Here is a 20,669-nt window from a genome sequence, read left to right on the forward strand (position 1 = left end):
CACGTATAAATGCGTAAATGTGTTCGATTGAAAGATTGCTATTTTTATCAAAATGTGATTATTGACAGCAAGATAGTTCAGGATAAATATAATTTAAAGCATATCGCAAATTATATTTGCAACTTGTTGTCAATTTAAAAGTAAAGTACGACTGATAATTAGCAACTAAACTTCAATGGAATCAAAAATTCAGCAATTTTAAATCCCTATATTGCTATTAATTTTGAAATAAAGGCGAAACTTCTTATTTCGTTATAAGGAGATATTTTTACTCATTATAACGAGATAACTTATTCGTTATAACAAGATAATTAACTCGTGATAACGAGATAATTAACTCGTTAAAACGAAATAATTAACTCGTTATAACGAGATAACTAATTCGTTATAACGAGATACATGTAACTAATTCGTTATAACGAGATAATTAACTCGTTATAACGAGATTATTAACTGGTTATAACGAGATAATTAACTCGTAATAACAAGATAACTAACTCATTATAACGAGATAACTTAGTCGTTATTACGATATAATTAACTCGTTATAACGAGATAATTAACTCGTTATAACAAAATAAGTACATCGTTATAACGAGATGATTAACTCATTAAAACGAGATACTAACTCGTTATAACGAAAAAACTAAGTCGTTATAACAAGCTAAAACTAAGTTGTTATAACGACATAATTAACTCATTATAACGAGATAAGTAACTCGTTATAATGAGATAATTAACTCGTTATTACGAGATAATTAACTCGTTATTACGAGATATCTTAGTCGTTTTAACGAGATAATTAACTCGTTATAACAAGTTAATTTCTTTTCAGAAATGAGCCTATCCGGCTTTAGTAAAAATAATGAGGAAGAATCAAAATTGTAATGTTTTTCAAAACATCGGATACAACAAACACGAGAAAAAAAATGCTGTTGATATTTTCATTAATCGAGAAGCAGAAAAGAATAATTTTTTTAAAGAGGATTTCAATACAATAACTATTTAAAGTAACATAAAGAAAATCGTAGCGTAAGTGATTATAATTAATTATTGCAATGATTATGTAGGAATTTAAAGCAGCGAGAAAAAAGTCTATGCTTACTACTTTTAACTTACAAGAATCTCAAGTTATTTAAACTCATTCTCTGATGTTGTTTTTAAGAGAATCTGATGACAAAATGTTTGTAGTCTGTCTTCAATTTTCAAGCCTTCGAATAAAGTTTTAGAATTCCTATGAAAACTCGCCATTATCTTCTATTAACTAGTTTGTTCAATATTTCTAAAAACTTACACTTGAGAAGAGAACAGTTGCTTTGGCATCCAAATCTACATTCAAATATGTCGAAGAATTTGTATTACTGGGTAATTAAAAAAAATAACTTCCATACCTTGACTAAATATAACACAGTGAAATTAAAATAAAGAACACTACAGGATCTTCCAGATATGGTTTGTTCTGAATACTTTACTGACAATAATTGATGAGAGTAAATTAACAATAATATTCAATAACAAACGACACGACCTTTCCACTACAGAAAATGTCCCAATGAAAATATAAACACTTGTTTGTGATAAAAAGTACATTTTTTATCGCGATGTTTTTTCTTTTAAGTACTAGTATATCTGATAAAATGTAAATCTGGTTATTTGATACATATTGAAGCAGATAAGTTTTTTCTTTATTGAGACTCGGCACGTGATTTTATCGGCAGATACATTTGAGGGCTATGTGCGAATGTCGTGAACTATAAAAAAAAAATCTTACAATTCTTTATTTTCAGATTGCCGTGGCTATATGTATTTTTGTTGTATACGATGTCAGTTTACCATTTGCATCACTCACAAAACGATCAGTCAGTCATTGTAAGTAAAGTACATGCACAGGACTTTGTTCAGAAATGAGGGAATTTTGTTCTGACAATTTCTCATGTTATTGTTCTTTTTAACATAAAAGCTACATTTGAAAGCTAGAAATACAAATGAGATTCTGATTTGTCACAAAAGCGGCAATGCAACAAGTTGTCTCTTTCATATCTTTTCCCGCTTTGAAAATATTTTTGTGTGTAAACAAACGTCTAAGCCTAAGATGAATTTTCATGAATGATAGAAATTTACCATTTAATTATAGATATATAATAAAATGCATTGATGATGAAACACGATAATAAAATACTTGATAAGAAATAGGTTCGCAGTACGGTTGAACTTAAAATCTTCATTTAAGAAATGGATTTTAATATAGTACGTGATTATGGGTTGGCAAAAGTTTTATGATAGTATTATCTACACTGTATTATTGTAAATAAAAAACTTAAACGCAGTTGCGAAGTCAATCTTAAAAGCTTGCTTTATATGTTAAAATTTATCAATAGAAATAATTATTTGATTCCTCCATTCAGAAATTTAGAAGATAAAAAATAAATAATAAGATTTTTCAGCAGAAAGGAAATTAAAAGTACGTTTTAAGATGGTTTATTGGTCGACTTTTTTGTGGAATTGAAGGAAGTGTAGCAAAATACAAAATTAAAAACAAGAATGATTTTTAATTATTTTAGGCTGTTATTCTAATAGAAATGATTTGTAATAATTTTAAGCTGTTTTCCTTATAAGGATGTTATGTAATTATTCTAGGCTATTTTCCTATTAAGAATGATTTGTAATTATTTTAGGCTTTTATCCTAATAAGAATGATTTGTAATTATTTTAGGCTGTTTTCCTAATCCATGCCAGAACGGTGGTATTTGTACTGATTTGTATACATTCCCGGGAACTGAGTACACATGCGTTTGTCTCGAAGGTTTTTCTGGAGAAATATGTGAAAGTAAGTCGTACGTAACTGAAAAATTATTATGTCTCCACTTCAGCTTTTGCAAACCCTTATGCATGAACTACAAATGATACATGTTATCACCATACTAAATGTACTAAATGAAATTGGTTTTGAAAATTGCCGAAAGGATCATGAAATCTTTGAATAGAAATTCGAAAATACAAATAAGAAAAGAAGAGATCTTTATCAATTCAAAAGAAACGAACGTTTTGAATTCTTTGCTTAATTAAGTTAATAAGGATTATTATATAAAGATAGTCATCACTGCAGTCAAGGTATGTGATAGCCATGTCTGTCAGAATGGAGCTAATTGCGAAGCGGATCAGAGCAGTGATCGAGCTTATACTTATAACTGTGTCTTGGGTTATATCAGGGAAAGTTGGGAAGGTATTCATTTTACTCAGTGTAAATCCGAAATCTTATATCCTTTTCTTATCACTCGATACTTTTCACCATAAAAAAAATACATGTATATGGGAGAACTTTTAAGCATACATCCAAAAATGTTTTACAATTTAATTGTTTGAATGAAGATGACGATTTTATTCTTCTGTGGACGTTGAATGGTTTAATTATCATATTGCAATAATTATATAAAAAAGTATCTAAATACCTCTTTATGTAGATAAAGTATGTGAGAGCCATAGTTGTAAGAATGGAGCTACTTGTGAAGCAGATTAATCCATTGCTCGAGGGTACAGGTGTAACTGTTCCACTGGTTACGTCGGTGACAATTGTGATGGTAAATACTCTATTTCTAAGAGGGTTCAATCTAACCTGACGTACAGTCCAAAATTGTTAAATTATTTTTTATGTTAAAAACAAAGTCAACAGACAAAAACAGAAATTTAAAAATCCCCCAAAAAGATCAAAATATTAATTGTTCAATAAAAGGTGTGAATCCATTCATCGCTGAAATTCCTCCATTTATTTATACAATGTGTAATAAACCAGTAGCTAAAGATGAATTCAATACACATTCTTACAAATGACAATTTAACAAAACTCTTAACATTTTAAAACTCACGCATCAAGCAATCTTAAAACAAATTCCCTGTACCGTTTTGGGGTTACTAGTGTATTAATTCTATTTTAGTTCTTCCCATGGACTGTAAGGATCTTCATGATAATGGTAAAACGAATTCCGGATTGTATGTAATATACCCCTTTAGGACCCTCACACGTCCTGTCCGAGTCTACTGCGATATGGAGACAATGGGCGGGGGATGGACGGTATGTATTTATTATTATGACGTCACTATTGGCGTAAATCATGACGTATTTATATCGCGTAATCTTTAATTACCTATGTCCTACGAATTGTGATGGTGTATATAATAATTTGAAGCGTGTTGCAATATTAAAACTTTTCAAAAAGTTAGACGAATCAACTAAAAACATAAATTGATGAAGGTTCTGATTATTTCATACCTGTACAATCTTATTTTTCCACTTTATGAAAAGAACTTCTTTGAAATACTGTGAAATGCCTAACTTTCTCTGGGTTTCATTTTCGATGTTTTTGGCGTATGGAGAAACCCACGAATTTATTACCAACACGAAATGTAAAATTTTATATGCATTACTATTTAACATTTTCCTACCACGACGTAAAATCTCCACAAACCAATATTTGTTTTACGAAAACCTTGAAATTAAGCCCTCACGAAAATAGTTGCTTTTACAATGCTCGAAAACTTTTTTTTTTGATTGAGTCGATGAAATATGCTTTTAGACACCTAAAACCTAAAATTTGATTAGATTATATATGTTCATTTAATAGAAGTTTCATTTAGGGTGAATTCACCATGCATCGGACATCCTTGTACTTCATCAAGTTTTAAGCGATATCGCTACCGATGGAAACTTATCAAAATGGAGCCTAACATCTAGTATGTGATTAAAATATAAATTTGGAACACAATTAGATGCCTTTTTTGAGGAAATATCACCAAAAATTGATTTTTTTTCCAAATAAATCAAAATTTACCATGGATCGGACATTATTCATCATGCATCGGACAGACGGTATTTCGACCGAAAATATATCATACCTTTATCACAGTGCTTTATAATCCTTGATATGGATATCTTTTATATCTTATCTTAGAAATAACCCTCAACTTAAATTTAATTGACGATATAAGATGCCCCACTTTGCCTTAGAATTGCTTTAAAAATGCTTGTAATGCTGTAATTCGCGCCTTTTTCTCATAGGGACAGATAGTCTGGTTTGGAAAAATAAATAAATAGTCAGACTCTAGACGTCATATATCGATAACTTGTTTTTTTTTACTGAAACTTTAGAGTTTTTATTTTCTATTTTTGCAAAAATCAGCTGTCAGCTGGGTTCTGTATGAAATGGTAGTGCTTACCTTTGCAATGGAAAGTGTCCGGTGCATGGTTAATTTGTGTCCGATGTACGGAAAAATAAAGATACTAGTAAAACCCAGCTTTAAAAAGAATTACACAAACATTGAAGTGAAATTTCTTTAAAATGTATGTAGAATTACCAATCTTTGACAAACTTTACGAAAGTCTGACTCGTTCCGTTGAAGTCGAATTTAAAAGAACGATAAATCTAAAAATATAAAAATATGCATAATCATAAATTTCTGGTTATTCCCCTTTGATGATGTAAAATATGACGTAACTTCAAGGCCATTCTCGGAGTATTTTTGTCACAACATGATAAAAACAATTGGTATCATTTAAAAATTTTAATCTTCAGTTTCAAGTTAGAAACAAATAAATACACAGAACTCTTAAGTTGAAAAAGGGTTTATTGTCTAAAGTTGTCCGAAGCAAGGTATGTGTCCGATGCATGGTTAACTCATCCTATTGATTTTTGTAATATATATCCTAACATTTGAAATTAGCCTACTTAATAATAATAAAATAAAAATTATAGAATTTCTAAACACCGCCAGTCATTGACAAAGAAATCTTGGAAAATAGGGATATCAACAGTTTCGTTTAATTTTCATCGCTAGTTCGTTGATATAAGACAACTGCTTAAGAGGCAGTCCACCGAAAAACCAGGCAGTATTGCATTAATAGGCGGCACATCGAATATGAGGAATTTTGGTTTTTAATGTACATTTAGTATTGTTATGCTTTATTTGGACCTATGTAAATGTGAATTTATTCCAAAACAAAGTAGACAAGAAAATATCATAACATTTGTCTTCTCTATCTTTCCCTATATAAACCATTGTAATTTGCTCCAAAACAAACGGCTGTACATTCTAATACATTTCAAGCAGAATTTTTTTTTTGATAAAATCAAGTTAAATATGATTAGTTTTTAAGGTTGTGAAATAAAATCGGTGGGAAACGGTTAAACAACACTAAAAATATTAAAAAATAGAAGTCAACTTTCGTCAACTTGTTGACAAAAGAGTTACCTCCCTTGATATCAAAAGCTATGAGAAAACAGGAAATAGGAAATATATTTAATAAATATATTCATAAATACAATTATATAATTTTTTACATGTAAATTATACGTACTGTAAATTTTTCTGGTGAATCTGGCGAATTTTTACTATTTTGTGCGGATATGACCTAGTTACTTGTAAACAAATATGGCAGCCGACGTCTGCTTCGTTGAGAAGAGGGGCGGCTGTTCTGGAGAGATAGTGCCCCTCAGCAGTTGTTCTAAGTCCACAGTCGGCCACCTGAGATATCTCAAATGTAGTTTTGAGGATATCTCCGAAGCACACTTAATTCTAAACAGAGCTGGCCTATCTTACTTTACTTTACCTTACGATACAACGCCGGTGAATGACAGATCAATATGCAAGACCCACCGAGACCATCTGGGCATATACTGGAGGCCCAAAAATAAAAACTGTGCATATCCCGGCCACAAAGGGAAATGCAAGCCTGACCGCACCGTCAGCCTAGCCTTGTCCCGAGATATCTGCATCATGTATGCTGAGCATGTACCGGTAGGGTCAGGTAAGCTTTTTGTCATCATCAATATAATTATTCATACAAGAAGAATCAAACAGAATACACTAGAAAACCACAGGAACTTTTATAGTATAGAGGGGGTAGACATATATATCTTATATTTCGTCATTTACAGATTTTACATTTGGAGCGCCACACTAAAATAAAACAAAAGTAAACAAAGCAAATAAATCTTCGGTCATGTGTAATAAATGTTAACAATCCTATATAAAATGATTGTAAAATATGTTTGAGAACTTACTTGAATTATTGACGTTTTTTCCTCAAAACATGGACTTTATGGAAGGGGGGTCAGAATAGCCCCCCCCCCCTTAAATAATTGGACTCCATTTGAAGCAATCAGCGGGTATTTAATTGGTTATTTTATTTGGTATATAACAAAATCATAATTTTATTCTTCTAGTTTAGAAAAGTGTTCATAAGCAACCCCAGCATGATCATCTTTAAATGAGAGTTAATTTTTTTCTTTAAACATAAAAGGACACCAGGTACACCAAATAAATTATGTGAGAGACAAGACTCAATGCTCATCGTTGAATTGCTTGCAATCAATATACATTAAGATAAATATCTGTAAAAATTCTTTGCTCAAATTTTAGATCACCGCATCCAGTACAAATTATATTTTATAGATAAAATACCTGTACTCTGTTATTGTGATTGCAATTTTAACATCAAGTATATATTCCTATAGTAATGAAATAAAATTCGGAATGTAATATTTCATTCCCAGAACACTGTATTGTGATATGAATTTGATATATTATTACATGCTAACTTTTGCAGCCTAATAAATGATTGCAGAATAATTTCTAAAGTAATCAAATACATTGAACAAATATATTGTTATATATTTACAGGGATATGTAAAGTATGCAGGCTTGAACATCAGAATGAACTGGCAGAAAGACTCCCTTCTAAGTGCAAAGGTTCCTTATTTCATAAAATATTTTTCAGAAATTCAATTATCTTACAACTTTAAAACCTAGACTAAATATTTATTTGTAATGCATTTTTTTTTTGTTTACAAAGTATGAACAAATTCAGTCAGTTTATCATTTAGAAAATATATACACATTTTATAAGCTCTCTTAAGATAAAAATCAAGTGCACATGCACTTTTCTGATCATTTTGTTTGCATACCATCTTTTCATCTGTGTTGTTGTACGTTTGTAATTTTTTTTACATTTTCGACTTCTTTTAAAGGACCACTGGTGACTTGCTATTCTAATAAGTACCAATTTTTACAGTCTCAACAGATGAAGATACAAGGTTGAAAAGAGTGAAGAAAAGAAAGCTGGATCCAGTAAAAGAAAATCTTCAACCAATTTCTAAAAATCCGCATGGCTATTTTGAGGAAAATGGTATGTTTCAAGAATATGGTATTTTAAATTACCGGTAAAGCTGTTCTTTTATAGAGATGTTCTGTATTAGGATCAAAAACCAATATCATACAGATGTATATTAGCATTATATTATGTATATCTCTTCAATAAAGAAACCTACTTCTTATCAATTAAAACAAATACAAAATAAACTTTGTCACCTCAGATTTATTGTGATCAACTTAGAAATTTGAGATATCCAAAAATATTATATAAAGAAGGAAAATACTAATAAATTAAGAAGTGGTTTTCTGAAAAACTCTTGGTACTGAGATATAGGTATTCAATCTAATTTAAACAAAATCTACTGAACTTTGAGCATGAAAACCATTTCCAATTGTTAACAAAAATGAGAATTTATAAGTTGTTTCTAATTTTTTTTTTTAGAAAAAGGTTATTTGATGGAAGTCCTTTCCTGCTCTAAAAGTCAGGTGTCAAATAACAGATTAGGTATTAGATTCTACTATATTTTGTTTTGTGTTTTAAATGAGACAGATAAGTTTATAATTAAGTTAACAAGAATATTAAGGTTCATCATTTTAATATCCAGATACAAAAATTTGTGGGAGAGTTCTTAATTTTTTTTTTAATTTGTAGAGAGAGATGAAGCTGAAAATGATTCATTTGTGAAGGAAATGCCCCCCTGTTCCCAGAGTCAAATATCTGATGACTTTATAGGTAACAAAGAAAATGGTTAAGAATTCTTCTATGAGTTAGAGTTTGATGTTTCAATTGCTTCAAAAATTAAAATACTGATAAACTAAACAAAAAATGAAATAAATATATATATATTCAATACAGAGTTCTCTTCACAATCTACAATCAGGAGTACTCATAGCAGTCACGAGGAGTGGCAACCAGAGACATCAGACCTGGATAAAATTAACAATGTAATTCACCTCATATCCAATGGGAACTGTAGTCCTCTCAGGTAAATATAAAATTTGCATTCAAATACAGGCAGTGTATTATTTTCTGATTTTCAATAAGCAGAAGGCTCAAGTAAGCTTTTCTGATCACATTTTGGCTGTCCTTTCGTCTGTCAGTCCATCTGTAAACTTTTCACATTTTTGACTTCTTCTCAGGAACCGCTTTGCCAATTTTAACCAAATTTAGTACAAAGCATCCTTGTGTAGAGGGAGCTCATTTAATAAATTGTAAAGGACCTAGTCGCCTCACAAGGGGAGATAATCAAGAAAAGACAAATAGAGGGTGGGGTCATTAAAAAATCTTCTTTTAAAGAACCACTGGGCCAGAAAAGCTGAAACTTATATTAAAGCTCACTGGAGTAGTGTAGATTGTTAAAAATTATCCAAATCAAGACCCTTGGGGGTAGGGTGTGTCACAATACATTTTTTTTTTTTGGGGGGGGGGCGGTGTCTAATAAAGAACATTACCAAATTTACTCAGCTGAGCATTGTGGCCCATGGGCATCTTGTTTAAATTATACGGGATGTTGAGGTCATTAGAATTTTGAAGCCTGTCTGGGTTTTTACCTCACTTGAGCTGAAAAAGCTCACATGATCTTTAAAGATTGCATTTTGTTTGTCGTTTGTCTGTCTGTTTGTCTGTAAACTTTTCACATTGTCGACTTCTTCTCCAGAACCACTGGCCAAATTTCAAACAAACTTGCCACAAAGCATTTTTGGGTAATGGGGATTCAACTTATTTTAAGTGAAGGGCCACAACCTCATTCAAGGGGAGATTATTCAGAAATAGTGAAAATTTGGTGGCATGGATTTAAAATCTTCTCCTCAAGAACCACTGGGCCAGGAACGATAAACTTGTGGGAAATCATCCCCAGGTAGTGTAGATTCAAGTTTGTTCCAATCATGACCCCCAGAGGAAGAGTGGGGCCACAATGGCTGATCCTAGTTTAACTTAGAAATAACATTGGAAAATTCTTTTTAAAAATTTTTCTCAAGAAAAGCAAAGCCATGATAGCTCCTTAGGTAGTACATGTATAGATAAAAGTTTGTTTTAATCATGACCTCCTTGGCTAATGGGGAGGACAGGGCCATAATGGATGAGCACAGTTTTACATAGGAATATACAGGACAATTTTATAAATAAAAAAACTCCTCAAGAACAACAAAGCTATGTTTGGTCACAAATTCAGAGTAAAAAATATGAAGAGCTGTCTATTCATCTTATTACATCTTTCAGTAAATATAACTGATTTTAATAATCTTTTTCAGGTCCCAATTAACAACATCCTTTAAAGAAGCATCTGTAAGGACACAAAGGTACTACATTCAGATTTCCAAAGATATTGTCCTCCACCTATTCGAGATGATCGCTCCATCCCAATCTCATATTCTAATTAAAGAACTATTCTCAAGAGAATTTTTATGGAATAATGACGACGAAAGAGTGCTGAAGATTTTCGTGAAAGCATATGAGGATGCCTCTGATTCACCAGCTCACCAAAAAGAACTTCTCTCTCTTTTCTCTCATCAATATCCAAAGGAGCTGCTTCTTCAGTCTATACCAGGAATGACAAAATGGAGAATTGACACAGCTAGGCAACATGCAAATACAAGTTCCAAAAACACTGAGGTGACCCAAAAATCTGCATTTTCAAGACTTCCATTTGATAAGGTTGAACATTTTGTAGATTTCCTTTCGCAGCCACATTACATACAAGACATAGCCTATGGTGAGCGGACCATAAAGTTGTCCACAGGTCAAAGCATCCACATACCTGATGTTGTGAGAACACTTATTGGGAGCAGGATAATAACATGCTATTTGTCTTACTGTAAAGATACTGAGTTTTCTCCATGCAGTAGATCTACATTGTATAGCTTATTGAACAGATGTGCTGCGAGTCAGAGGAAAAGTCTAAGTGGACTAGATAACACAACCGCAGATGGCATTAGTTCCTTTGAGAAGCTAGTTTCTGTCACTGAATCCATGGAGAGCTATGGACTTCAGCCAACCAAATCAGAGGTAATTACAATAAGATATAAAGAAAAAATTCAAAATTGTATAAAATCGTATGACAATTATAATCTATAGTGAATGACAATTATCAGTTAATCTTTAGAAAGTGTTAACATTCATTCCATTTTTGTTTGTTTTAGGATATCATGAACAGACTTCGTGCTAGCAAACATTATTTGTCCTGTGACAACAGATGGCATATTCAGAGATCAACATCTATTCCAGATCACTGTATTGATTACTCCTTGAGTGATCATCGACATCCTGAACTTTCTTCGCAATGTTCCCATGACCACAATGATGTCTGCAATTTTTGTACAGACCAACTAACAGTTCTGGATGATCTTGAACAGATTATTATTGATGGCTTTTTTCCAACTTCGGATATCAAAGGAGAATTTATTCATGATTTTCAAAAGTGTAAAGAGAAGATCATTCAATGGAAACAACATGTTTTGCGAAATGTTTGCCAGGAAGAAGCCAAACAGAACATTTTGCAGACCTTAGAAAGGCACGAGGTTTTAATAACCATGGACTGGGCCATGAAATATTTGCCCTGGATAGATCGTGAGAAGCAGACAGACTTCTTTGGGAAAAAGGGGATCAATTGGCATATCTCTGTGGCCATCAGCAAGGAGAAGGACCACCTCAAGAAAGATTGTTTTGTTCATCTGTTGGATAGTGCACCACAGACCTGGTTCTCTGTTGCCTCCATCCTGGAACATCTCCTCTTCACTGTCAAAGACCAAAATGAGTCCCTGAAGTGTGCCTATCTAAAAAGTGATAACGCACGCTGTTATCACTGCGGGCCATTAATATCGGCCATCCCTGACATTTCAAGGAGAACAGGAATCAAAGTATGTCGATACGACTTTAGTGAGGCACAAAGCGGCAAAGATATTTGCGACAGACGGATAGCCCCATTAAAAATACATATGAAAAGATACGGAAATGAGGGCCACAACATTACCACAGGAGAAGAGATGAAAGAAGCACTGGAAAGTTATGGCGGGGTCAAGGACACCCATGTTTATTTAGCAGAAGTTGATTTTGATCAACAGACGATGCAAAAATGTCCTATTCCATTCATCAACAACTTCAATAACTTTTGTTATGAAGAGGATGGGCTTAGGATGTGGCAAGCATACAATGTTGGAGAGGGCAAGTTCATATCTACTGGTGAATTAAACAGAAAGATGATTGGAAAACAAGACGACACTGGTTAAAAGGTATGATGTATCCAGTAAAACAATTATTAATCAGTTTTTAGTAAAACTTTTTAAGGATAAATATGAAATAAATATTTTTTGTATTATGCACATAATTAATTTAATCTTCCTCTTGAATTTAAATATATGCTTCAAATACTTGTAATTTTAATAAATTTATTAAAGATACTGCTTCACCCCAAGAAAAAAGAGCAGACAGATGCTGTTGAAATTTCCCATAGAAGAAAAACAAAACGGAGTAAGGATATGAATCAGGTAATAAAACTAGAGCAAAGCAAAATGTAATAATTTAAACCATGAGTATTGGATTTTGCTTTGTCATTACAATTTTCCTCCTTATCAACACAGAATGTAATATGTACAGCACAAGATGTACAAACACACTTCTTTGGATTATTACTTTTTGTGTTATTACATTTCATTTGAACAATATTACTTTCTATAACATCTTTATACATGTACTTTTAAGAATTATTTATTCAATGAAACCGAGTTTTTAAAGATTTCAGTATGTTTAATGATAATAAAAAAATCTTTTTTTTTGACTTTGTACTCAATTTTTTTTTCTATTAATTTATATTGTGAATCCCTTTTCAGCAAACAACAGAATTAACTGAAGAAAATGAGACAGAGTTGCAAAACATTGAGAAAACAAAAGGAGAGGTTCAAGTATGCATTCATTTTAGACCTATCATCTGATTAATTAAGGAATAATTTAAAAAGCAACATAAAGTAAACACAATTTGAAATAAAGTGAATAAATATAAATTGGCAAATAAAAATCATAACGATATCATTTTACAGTAAAACTTGTTTAGTATGAACATGAATATTGCGAATTCACAGATTTAACAAAGTAATCTTGGGCCCCCATCTTAAAACATATAAGAATTCCTCATACAGATATAACGAATAACAGATATAGCAATTTAATTCCATACGCCCCAGTTACTTTGTTAAAACCAGGTTGTACTTTTTTTTAAAATTAATGAATTTTTATTTCAATTGTAGGAAAATGAACATGATGAAATCAGCTACTCCTGTCTACAATGCAATGTAACTTTCTTGACCCTCCCTGACCTACAACTACATTACGATATCGGTGACCACAATGTAACTATCGAAGACAGAGTGAAAATGTTGTGGACTGATAAATGCATGGGCATTAAAAAATCCATTATCCCTATTCATGCACATGAAGAACATGAAAAGAAAACCTTAGTGTCAGTTACAAAAGGATGGGCTTTAAAGGGCAAGAGAGTGAACAAACGATTTAGTGTTGCTGTAAAAGAGTTTGTCTACAACTTGTTCTTGGACGGGGAAAGAAGTGGTAGGAAGTACAGCCCAACAGAGGCATCAAAATTGATCAGATGTGCTCGTCAGGAGGATGGCCATCGGAGGTTTCCAGCAGATGACTGGCTGAGTTCTCAGCAAGTTCAAAGCTTATTTTCAAGGTTCCATCATCCTGCATTACAAACCAGTGAAGATGATGAAGACCTCAATGCAGTTTTACATCATCTTGAACTTGAACAAAATGAAAGGAACCTGATTCAATCACTATGTGAAATTAAGCAGGAAAATTAAGTTTCAAAATTGAAACCCCACCAAAATCACTATACCGTTCATTCTAAGAACTTTCAGCTTAGGTAGTCTAAAAATGTCTACTAAATGTTGTAATACAGCTGTCTCTCAGATCTTGGCAGGTTAAATTTTGTGTTGCCTGTGGATTTCAACTTAATGAATCATTATGGGGTTGGGAATCATTTTTATTTGATTGACAGACTCTATGGCAGTCTTACACTATGGATGTTTTTTTGCCCATTTATGAATTATCATGCTAGATATTTTTTGGAATGAAATACTGTATATATATGCTATAAGCAAGTTAATTAAATGAATAAGTTAAACTGCGCAGACTTTTCAAGCAAAGTTTCACAACAAAAGAATTTTAAGTGACAAAAAGTTGTATCGATTGATAAGGATACCCGGTAGCTTTAGTTTAGTCAGGATAAATTTTGAACATCAAAGGTTTTCAAACTAGTCAAATCATTTACAACCGAAATAGATCAAAATATATATTCCAATCCAAGCAGGCTTCCATATTTTTATTTGTATCATTTTTCCTACAAACACATATATTTTTCAGATAAGAAAAAAATTGAAGTTTTCTGAATAATTATATTGATTTCTACATTTAAAAAATTTATAAACAATAATTTTTTTTTCAAAATATTCTGCAGGAAATATTCTTGTGCAATAAATTGTATTTTTATGAACTGTACAAATGTTCCTTCTATTACATTATGTATGTCTTTAAAGGTAGTGGATATTGCTAATATTTTTTTTAGTTACATTGCACTTTCAGTATTGTCCAATATCTGCTAATATAAGTGATGAAACAGAAGTTTTTCTTAAGTTATTTAAATTACATATTTTTAGACAAACTCTGAATTCTATACCCTTCTTTAAATTTTTTGAAATTAGTAAAACCTACTAAACACTGTATTTTTCAAAAATACTTGTGCATGACTGTATGTATTTCAAAAAAGTTGTGCTTGAAGTTACAGAGATTTAATTGTATACTATTATATACTTCATAAGTTTAGCAAGTTTAATTGACAGGCACGTTATTTATTATAAGTCGATATTAAATATATATACAGTCCAATAAAAGTACATTTAAACATCAACAAGTTTTCAAAATCTTCTTTTCAGCTCATCTGAGCCAAAGGTCGTAGTTGTAAACTTTTCACTTTTTCATCCTCCTCTCAAGAACCACTAGGCCAAAATCAACCAAACTTGCTACATGGGTAAAGGAGATTCAAATTTTTTTAAATGAAGGGCCACACCCTCTTCCAAGGGAAGATAATTATGAATTAGTGAAAAATAAATGGCATTTTAAAAAAAATCTTCTCAAGAACCACTGGGCCAGGTAAGATGAAACTCATGTGGAATCATCCTCAAGTAGTGTAGATTCAAGTTTGTTCAAATCATGGCCCCCTGAGAGAAGGGTGGGGCCACAATGGCTAATGAAAGCTTTAAACATAGGAATATATAGGGAAATCTTTTTAAATCTTCTCAAGTGCTTCATAGCCATGATTAGTGATATTTATATGGAATCATCCTCCTTAGTGTAGATTTTAGTTAGTTGAAATCCTAACCTCAAGGGCTATAGGGTGAGCCACAAAGGCCAATCAAAGTTTAACATAGGCTATGATAAGTTGTATTGACATGTAAGCATCCTCATGTATTGAAGATTTAAATTTGTTCAAATCATGGCCGTTTGGGGCAGGGAAGGTAGTGAGAATTGTTGCCAAAAACGATTCCATATTTTTCCTATAAATTGAACTCTCCCCAATATTCAATTTCATTTTTTCCCCAATGCCAGGAGGCTTAAGCTGCATGCAATACCCACAAACCCGGTGTGTTAAAATACATTGAATTTACATATATCATCAAAAGAAAAAGAATATTACTCTGTACTTTTCTTTACAAGAACCTGAATTATCCAAACAATTTACCATGTAATCGTGAGCGACAACCATGTGGCCATCTCCAATCACAACAAACGGGTGGTAACTCGAACTCTACTTTCGGTTTTAATGTTTGCTCATAAATAATAGTTGTTGTCATGGTTGTGGTCTTTCCTCTTCTTATTTGGAAGCAAAGTCCTATAATTTTTTTTTACTTAAAAAATAAAATATATTTAAGAAAAAAAAAGTAAAATAAAAATAAAATTTAGATATCTGTGTAGTAAAATAAAAACAAAATTCATATATTTGTAGATCTATATATATCATATATAATGAATACCAGGACTTTACGTATCTACATGCATATAATCCCCCCCCCCCCCTCCCATCAATTTCCATTCTTATGGAAAAGAAAATCTTAATCAATTTTATTCTAATTTTATAGATATCTTATAAAATCTAAAACATTGTATTGAGATATATAATGTACGTTGTTGATCACCCGTAATTTACCGTTTTAGGCTTATGTGACTCTATTCAAAGAAGGGCGAAAATGGCGACGAATTGCAGAAAATTTGACAAAGTTTGACGCCTCATATTTTTCTTATTTCTTCTGTTCCCACCAATTTTATTTTATATTTAATTATATTAGCATATGTTCTATACAAAAATTACATGCAAAAAAATTAGATTGTAATGTATTGGATTTTAGAGATATATTAATCGGATATGGTATATTGTCAAGTTGAAAAACAAGTCAAGTGTTTTTGACCACCCCATTTTTTTTTAAATAAAGAAAAGAATTATTTTAACCCCACATAAAATTACAGAAAAGTGTTTATTTTACACATATTATTGATTGTTGTGTTCATTTGTTGAAATTTGTTAAAGCTACAGGACCATATAAATGACTTGTTGAAATTCCCAAAACACGTTGACCTTTTTGCATTTAAAATCACACATTCCCTAAAACACGACTTGCGGCATAGAAAATAAAAAAAATATTATCAGTATGTTAAAAGACTTCCCTTAACTAGCTTACATGAAAAATATTATAAAAATCCATGACATGCGATGTGCCACCCATTGCCTGGTTTTTCGGTGGACAGCCTCTTAATATATTGGCCCATAAAATTTAAGTTAACAAAATATATACATGGGCAAATATTTTGTAAGCATGCCATACAAAAAAAACCCCATGGATTTGTTTAATACTGTTTAAATATTATAACCAAAGCGGATTTCACCACCAAGTTCATTCTATGAATAGTTTGTTTTGATTCTGAAAAGTAACACATGCTGTTTGTTTTTATATTTTTCATTATTTGCAACCTGCATATGCTTTCCTTATTTAAATCAAAGTACTGAAAGTACTGAAAAGCGGTTAGCATGCTTTCATCGAATATGTACAGTGTACAATAACAAAAAATGCATTGAATGATGATATTAAAGTAGGCATGCATATCTTTTTCCAGTGTCATCAGCGAAGAAGCAGACACACTGAATTTTGTAGTACTTAACTAAATGGTATAACCAATAACATCCCAGACTGATGTCACAAATTATGGAACGCCATAGCTGCCTTAAGGTATGGTACATAATGTTACATGGTGTGTTCTATATAATAATGGGTTGAATCAATATAATAAATGGTCACCACTTCTTGTTAAAGGGCGAAGCACACATAATACAAGGTGTGTTTAATATAATAAAGGGTCTGTTTACTATGTTAAATGGTCACCACTTCTTATTATACTGTGAAAGATTCAAAATAAATGGTGCATTCAATATAATAACGGGTCGGTTTAATACGTTAAATGGTCGCCGCTACTTGTTATAGGGTGAAGTATACAAATTAAATGGTGCATTCGATATAATAAAGGGTCGGTTTACTATGTTAAATGGTCGCCGCTGCTTATTATAGGGTGAAGTATACAAATTAAATGGTGCATTCGATATAATAAAGGGTTGGTTTACTATGTTAAATGGTCGCCGCTACTTATTATAGGGTGAAGTATACAAATTAAATGGTGCACTCAATATAATAACGGGTCGGTTTAATATGTTAAATGGTCGCCGCTACTTGTTATAGGGTGAAGCATACAAATTACATGGTGCATTCAATATAATAACGGGTCGAATTAATATGTTAAATGGTCGCCGCTACTTGTTATAGGTTGAAGTATATACATGTACAAATTAAATGGTGCATTCGATATAATAAAGGGTCGGTTTGTCATGTTAAATGGTCACTGCTACCTTTTATAGGGTGAAATATACAAAAAAGGGTTAAGATGTGAGTGTGTCAAATTGAGTAGCTAATTTTACATAGTTTCAAAAGAAAAAACAACAATAAAAATGGAAAAAATAAACAAGCAAACAACCCCCACCCCCATTACATCTCAGAATTAGTAAATTTAACCTGAAACAATAAAATATCAAGATATCTATGTAAGTCTGTGGTACGAGGGGGAAAGCGCACCAATTTGATTTAATATGAAATTTTTCATTCAAATGCCCCCCCCCCCACTTTTTGTTGCAGCTTGGTTGAAGTAAAGTTTGTCCCAATTTAAAGAATTTAATTAAGAATATTTCGAAAAGTTAGAGAAAGATCCTAAATCCCCCAATAGTTTGTCAACTTTAAGCCTGTAAATTATTAACGCCTTTCAATTTCTACCCCCCCCCCCCCTCCCCTTCGTTAAACAAACGGCAAAAAGAGAAGTATTGCTCATGCGAGGGTCTAGAGGTGTGCCCCCCGGAAATAGTTTTTTCACATTTGAAAAACAGTTTTGTCTTTTTTTTGCTTGTCAAGAGATGTCAGGAATGAAAAGTTCTTTTACTGGGGTGGACCCCTCCCCTGGAAAAAAAATTCCTAGACTGGATCCGCGCCTGACACTTTGCTCTCCCTCCCCTACCATTAGCTGTTTTTTTTTTTTTTTGTGAATCGTACTTGATAGTGATATTAAACATTTAAAAATACGAGACATTTTGTTCCATCAGCCAGGTCTACAAAGGATAAGTTCGTCCCATTTTCTTTGCTAATTTTCACCCGGATTACTCATTTTTAATTTCTTTCTTCCTTTTTTTTTTATCTTTAAATAAGAATACTAAAGGAGAACTGTACCATTGAAATCCCTCTCTAACACCAGTTAATTAATTTATCATAGCTAGTATTTAATGTGCATTTTTTGAAACCGTATAAAATTAGCTTAACAATGATAATTGTACTTGACGCATTTTTAGATGTTTTTAACTTATTTTAAATATTTATTATGTGCCTTTTATCCTATTACAGGTAGCAGTAACCATTTAACCTGGTAAACCAACCATTTACTTTGTAGAAAACACCATTTATCTACCATTGACTCTAAAACAAGTAGCGGTGACCATTTAACATATTAAACCGACCCTTTATTATATTGAGTGCACCATTTAATTTGTATACCCCACCCTATAACAAGTAGCGGCGACCATTTAACATATTAAACCGACCCGTTATTATATCGAATGCACCATTTAATTTGAATCTTTCACAGTATAATAAGTAGCGGTGACCATTTAACATATTAAACCGACCTGTTATTATATTGAGTGCACCATTTAATTTGTATACTCCACCCTATAACAAGTAGCGGCGACCATTTGACATATTAAACCGACCCGTTATTATATTGAATGCACCATTTAATTTGTATACTCCACCCTATAACAAGTAGCGGCGACCATTTGACATATTAAACCGACTCGTTATTATATCGAATGCACCATTTAATTTGTATACTTCACCCTATAACAAGTAGCGGCGACCATTTAACATATTAAACCGATCCTTTATTATATCGAATGCACCATTTATTCACCTATCACCCGATAACAAGGAGTGGTGACCATATAACACATTAAACCGACCGTTTATTATATTAAAAACACCATTTATAATGTATCTTTCACCGTATAACAAGGAGTGGTGACCATTTAACATAAAGAACCGACCCTTGATTATATTGAACGCACCATGTATTATGTACGCTTCACCCTTTAACAAGGAGTGGTGACCCTTTATTATATTGATTCAACTCTTTATTATATAGAACACACCATATAACAGTATGCAACATACCTTAAGGCAGCTATGGCGTTCCATAACAAATGTTTGTTTCAAAATATCAACCTGAGATTTTCAGTTTGAAAGACAGGAAGTTCAATTTCAAAAATTTCTCCCTAATTGTCTCCATTGGTGGCGTCCAAGAGTGCTCAGAACGAAAAAAAAATTATGTTGATGTTGCAAATTTAATTGGCTTTCATGCTCTATTGATTCTGAAATTAGGTAACTGTAAAGGCTACTAAAGCAAACAACTCAAAAAGAAAATAAAATGATAATTCAAATTCTTTAGATTAATTGATGTGGAGTACTGTACATAGATCTTTAGCTGGCTAGTCTGAGAAAAACGGATGGACGTGCAGAGAATTAATTAATTTCAGAGAGCTTCAGTTTCGTAGGCTCACTGCGGGTCGGCAGGTGTGACCTGTCATTGTGGATGCTTACTTCTCCTAGGCACCGGAACTTTCAAGGATCCGTTTTTCTTTTAAGGACGACGGACCTAATTCGAAATTTCGCGCCACTGCGCAGGAAGTCGCGCATCTGCCTTGAATCAGATTGACGTAATTATGTATTGCTAAAGATGATTGATATACATTTTTTAATGTTTACAGAGAGTTTCATACCTTTACTCCCAATTCAAAAATATTTCACACAATTCGATTTACATTCATTTGTTGATTCTATATTATTTTACGACATTTGCCATAAGCGCATGGCGA

The 20,669-nt window shown here is 32.2% G+C and overlaps 1 protein-coding gene across 1 annotated transcript; it reads left to right on the forward strand.

Moving 5' to 3' along the window:
* Nucleotides 1–7,836: 7,836 nt before the first annotated feature.
* Nucleotides 7,837–12,372, forward strand: LOC134233147 (uncharacterized). Its single transcript, XM_062715138.1, has 6 exons — nt 7,837–8,179; nt 8,588–8,650; nt 8,798–8,878; nt 9,002–9,131; nt 10,399–11,152; nt 11,287–12,372. Exons 2-6 carry the CDS (start codon nt 8,602–8,604, stop codon nt 12,370–12,372), a joined length of 2,100 nt encoding a protein of 699 aa, XP_062571122.1. The 5' UTR covers nt 7,837–8,179; nt 8,588–8,601.
* The last annotated feature ends 8,297 nt before the right edge of the window (nt 12,373–20,669 follow it).

The sequence above is a fragment of the Saccostrea cucullata genome, unplaced genomic scaffold (assembly GCF_032062105.1).
Source record: "Saccostrea cucullata isolate Sc308-1 unplaced genomic scaffold, CSIRO_AGI_Scuc_v1 ctg321, whole genome shotgun sequence".
Classification (NCBI taxonomy): Eukaryota; Metazoa; Mollusca; class Bivalvia; order Ostreida; family Ostreidae; genus Saccostrea; species Saccostrea cuccullata.